This window comes from Oxyura jamaicensis, chromosome 25 (genome assembly GCF_011077185.1).
Source record: "Oxyura jamaicensis isolate SHBP4307 breed ruddy duck chromosome 25, BPBGC_Ojam_1.0, whole genome shotgun sequence".
NCBI lineage: Eukaryota > Metazoa > Chordata > Aves > Anseriformes > Anatidae > Oxyura > Oxyura jamaicensis.
The window spans coordinates 1,949,407-1,954,792 of NC_048917.1; the positions used below are offsets into that span (position 1 = coordinate 1,949,407).

The 5,386-nt window shown below is 40.8% G+C and overlaps 1 protein-coding gene across 1 annotated transcript in view; it reads left to right on the plus strand.

Annotated features, from left to right (window-relative positions):
- The first annotated feature begins 2,904 nt into the window (after nt 1-2,904).
- Nucleotides 2,905-5,386, plus strand: part of LOC118178170 (claw keratin-like) — a 27,642-nt gene continuing 25,160 nt past the window's right edge. The window contains exon 1 of the mRNA XM_035346462.1: nt 2,905-3,281. Coding sequence (XP_035202353.1) covers nt 2,905-3,281 — 377 coding nt within the window. The remainder of the gene's footprint in view (nt 3,282-5,386) is intronic.

Genomic DNA, 5,386 nt, shown 5'->3' on the forward strand with positions numbered 1-5,386 from the left:
CCCCCTCTGGAGAGAAGCATCGTGCATAAAGACACCAAGCACATTAAATAAGAATAATTCATGTCATAAACACCATGACTGTGGGTTTAATTCCTTTTAATGAAGACACCCTAAACATCCCCCAGGCTGTAGAGTTTATCAGGAATATTCTGGAGACATGGGGAAACAAGATTTCAAAGTACTTCACAGACATGTTAGTATGCCAAACTTGGAAGTTATTTTATGTTAATAGTAATAATATCCTAGTGGATTTAGACTGCTCTGACCTCATACAGAATGAAAAGTGTAAAACATTTATTTAATCAACTCCTCATTTTAGACTTCATAATTGGAGATTACTTCATTTTTATTTAATAGATAGTTTTGTGATAGTTCTGCTCTTTAAAGTTTTTGCACCAGATAATTCCTCTGGCTTGGGTAAGAACACATCCATCAGCTTCACTAACATTATATAAGATAAGGAAGAAGCCCTGTGCTTCTAGAGATTTATCTAGGCACGGAGAAGGTTAGAAGATGTTACCCGTATTTCCAATATGGAAAATAAATCTTGCATGTGTTGACACATTGTGCCACTGACATTTCTAAAACTCCCTGTGCAATCATGTTTTTAGCAAAGATAAGTCACTGGAAGCCTATTCATTCATGTATTTTTAATTCCTAATGAAATCAGTAGAGTAAAACAAGGAAATTTCAAGATGAAAGGAACTTGCAGGCCACAGTCTGCATTTTGAATTATTACCTAACTTAGCTTTAGATAATCATAAACAGTGAGCAAAACAATTACAGCAAGTACAGGAGTAATACATGCAACAAAGTTTGCTTCATAAGTAATTAAGGCCCTTTACACAAAGGGCGTCTCAGATCCTCCAGGCAATCTCAGAAAGGATATAAATACACTTTCCATGCAAGGTTCTTCTCACTACTTCTCTTGACTTGTTCTCTGCGGTACACTGAGTAAGTCTGATTTGACAACTATAAAAATCTTGAGTTTGATGTTATTTTAGTGTAAGTTTTGTTAAAATTGGGACTAAATCCTGCATAAATACTCTATCAGAGACATTAGTAAGCATCTTTCTACAGATGTTTTTTTAATCTGCTGGATAAAGCCTGTAAAATAAAAGGAAGAGTTTTTCAAGATTCCTTTGGGCTACTAATTTTATGGGAGAATTGGGAAATTTTACTCTCCATTTAGAAAATTTCTCAGAAAAGCACTAAGAATAGATTTTAGCTCTGTTTTTACATATATGCCATGCATAGGAAATTTGTCAGTTGTTAAACCGGGGAACTTCCGAGACGACTGTTGAAGTAAAACCTCATTGTTTGAAGGTAGTTTGGTGTAACTGCAGAGATGCAGCATTGCTTTTATTCTTAACCTGTCCATCCTTAGCTAACTTAGTTGGAGTCCCAACAAATTATACCTGGTGATGGTTCAATACTATTACTTAATGTAACTGTGGAAAATAAGCTTTCATTTCTAACTAATAAAATGTGACTTTGCTAGCATTTTAATGTGTTCTTACAGAGATGGAGGTAAGCATTTTTTCAGGTCAAAGTCAAATTCTAACCTAAGGGTATTTGGGAAAAAATAGCAGACATGCTTCCCACCTCCCTGAAGAATGATGCATTTGAGGATACTTTTGCTTTTCTCGGAATACAGCTGAGACAAGTAAATAGATAGGAGCTCATTGCCATGCCTATTCCCTGTGCTAGCACCTGGTAAAAGGTAGCACTGAGCTCCTGAAGTCAGGGAAAGTAGCTTTTAAGATACCTCTATTTTATGCTTTGTGGTTTAATCGTTTACTTATTATAAAGTGTTTTTGGCTACATATTTTAGGATCCTGTATATCACTTCTCCATAGATAAGACTTACTGATTTTATATATTAGCTCCAAATTATCCTGCCTCTACCTTTAGAAGCATTCTGCATTTACGTACTGTGAGGAGTGCTTTAAAGCTGCCATATCCCCTAGTCCTCATTTTCAAATGTTTAAGGACAGTAATTTAATACACTGCAGCACACAGGGCTTAACCGAGAATAAAATAATGCTTTTTCCTTATTCATCATTGTAACATATTTTTGATTTACAAGTTTAAAAATTTGTGTGATGCTATACCACGGAGAACTAGTTGTATGTAGAGATTTAATGTGAAGAAAGAAATAACCATTATTAAATTTGTCTGCACCCAAGCTGGAGCTGCAAGTTTTGCATTTGGGTTGGCAAAACCACTCATCCAGAATTAAAATATTGTAAGTGTGGTGTTTTACTTATTAAAGCAGTATTTTTAATCCCCCTTTTATTCTTAGCCTTTATTTTTTCTGCGCTTTAATGGAACAATGCTCAGTAATAACAGAAATTTTCATGAAAAATAGAAGACATTAGCCAGGCTCCTAAGCAGATCACTCGGTACTCAAATCTATTGAAAACCTGGCTCTCCCCGCCTCTTGCACCCCCCTCTGTAAAACACAGAATGTAGGCACTGCCCTGAGAGGCTGCCCGTGGGAGGAGGAGGCAGGCTGCTGCAACAAGACCCAACATGTCTCCAGGAAATATTGCAAGAGACAGGGAGCTTTTAGAGTACATGTGAATTTTGGAGTTGGCACACAGGGAAAGGGGCAGATTTTCGCTCCTGGAGAATGAGGAGGGACCACGATTAAAGCAGCAAATTAGAAAAGATAAATAGATGCAGGCTAAGTAAAATGTTGTAGGGCTGGGGAGAGGAGCTATGCTGTTTTCTTTATCCAAATGATCTCTTTTAAGATCTCTTATTAGAGTCAAGCATAGAAGTATCAGCAGCTAAGCACGTGGGGTGAGTTTGTTTTGTTTTGTTTTTTTTTTTTTTTTTCCCCTTTTATCCCCTCTAACTTCACAATGAAATTGCAGGACCCCCCTCCGCAGCCAGGCAATGGCTTCCGAGCAGCTGGCGTGCAGCAACCCCTGCGAGGCGAAGTGTCCCCAGCCCCTGGCCGCCAGCAGCAACGAGCCCTGCGTGGTGGCCTGCGGTGACTCCCGGGTGATCATCTACCCACCACCTGTCGTCGTCACCTTCCCGGGGCCCATCCTCACCACCTACCCCCAGCAAACAGTGGTGGGCGCCTCAGAGCCCTCCGAGGTGGCCCTGGCAGAGCCCCCTGCTGCAGCCCCCCTACCAGCAGAAGCCCAGGGGAGGCTGGAGGCTGCAGTGGAGAAACTCACCCCGCAGGTCATCACCCGCCCAGAGCCTCGGTGCGCTCCCAAATACTCCTACACGTATTCTTCCCAGTGGACACATCCGTGCAATTCGTACCGCTCTGGGAAACGGTGGACATACTGAGCTGGGTTGCAGAGCAGCTTCGGGTAGCTCAAGCCCCTGGCGATGCAGGAGGGCTGAGCAGCCAGGCAGGAGCTCAGCATTGGGCATTGCCTGGCTCCAGCTGGAGAAAGAGAGCTGCAAACGCTCAGCACCTGTGACAGGCAGCTCCTGTGTGCAGTTTCTCCTTTTGCCTTTAGCTTAGGTTTGTTAGCCTCTGGCTTTCTGGTTTAGTCATCTGCTTACGTTATGCTTTGTTTTACTTCAGTTACATTATTGACACTGAATTTAGAGAGGTGACTTAGGATGCTAGAAATTGCACACAGCAACTGCACCGAGGGAGGAAAAAAAATAAATAAGTAAATAAACATTTTTTTATAGGCTACATCACTTTGATCCTGGTGATAAACCACACCTCAGTGAACCCCCAGAAAGATAATCTTTATATTATGTACAATTTTGTTCCAGAATTGTAGAAAAGCTGTCTCCTTCCAAATAAATTTTCTATACCAAACTATGACTTTTGGTTTTCATTACAACATAATTGTTACCTTTTTCTTTCACTTCTCAATTGAATTTATAGTATATTTATTCATTGTCATAAGTATTTCATGTTTCCTCTTTGTGCACAAATATCACAAAATCACACACACGCTTTACTACATGATCTCATTAGATATGAGCTTAATACTTGACAGCCCCCAGAACCAACCTGAGTCTCTGGCAGTTGCCACTTCTCAGGTAATGATCTGTGCCAAATTTCCAAATTTTAGGACAGAGCAACTTACTTGGCCCCAAGCCCCAACCAAGGCATGCCTCACTGGGTGCAGCCCTCAGGGGGGAGAAACCCAGGGCCCAGCCACAGCCCTCCAACACACAGCACAGAGCTTTCCTGAGGCTATAAGACTGAAAGGAAGCTCCAGAGATGCCTGGAGAGGAAGGCAAAGGCAGTAGGTGTGCTGCAGGGTGAAAACTTGGTGCATCATAACAGCATCACAACTGATGAGTGGTAACGAGGAGCAGAAGTTTCCAATGAGCCAAAAAAAACATTGGGTCCCAAAGAAAATTTTCTTTCATCTTTCCATCCAGGGGGAAGGAAAAGTATATCATTTTTTAAAAAAAAAAATATTTTTTTTAAATCAAAATTGCTTTTAATATGAAAATATGCATGATTTTCCCACAGGATCAATGAGAAAGAAACACTTAATTAGCTTAGTTTCCATTCCTCTATAAATCATGAAAAACATAAATCTGAATTTTACCTTTAAATCATATTTGTAGTAGTGAAGCTAATCATTTGGTAGCAACTTTCCTACATTTCATTTCAAAATGTCTTCTAAGAGAAAAACAGTGCTTCCACAAAAATTTTACCAAACTCACTTGTCATCTGGTATTTCACGTCATCACCAATCTATAAATATATCTCACATCAAAGTGAAGACAAAATTCAGACAAAAGTTTTGTTGATGCAATATAGATTCTTTAATATGGATGGAAAATGCAGTAGAAAGTGAGAGAAAAAAAAAAGAAAATAAAAGAAAAACAGAGAAACAATGAAATGGAATCACAAAAATACTGAAGCTGCAGCAAATTAAAACACAGGACTTCACGTCAAAGATTCCCCCTTCTTAGTGTTGTTCGGGAACCTCTAATCTGGGCAGAGGGGAGAAACTCACCTGAGGATTAGCACTGCCCTGCTGTATTGCAGATAGAGGGGAGTTTTTGAAGGCATTGTTGGACTCCCTGAAACTCCCAGATACACATCTGCAAGGTTATTCTTTGCAAAAAAGCAAGCAGCAGTAGATTAAAGTAGCTGCTTTGTCACAGCTGAAAGAGGGACTGAAAGATTTGTTCTACATCTGGTGGTAGAAATCAAGGGCAGCTGTTTGTAAAGGCTCAAGGCAGAGGCAGCACTGCATTCCATGGGCCTTTGGAGTTTAGCAAGGCCCGCAGTTGCCACTGAGGTACCTGTGGCTTAGAGCCCAGCTTCCGTATCCACAGTTCCCAAAGGCTCCATAGCCCCCATAGCCTCCAAGGCCTCCATAGCCCCAAAGGCCTCCATAGCTCCCAAGGCCTCCATAGCCCAAAAGGCTGCCAT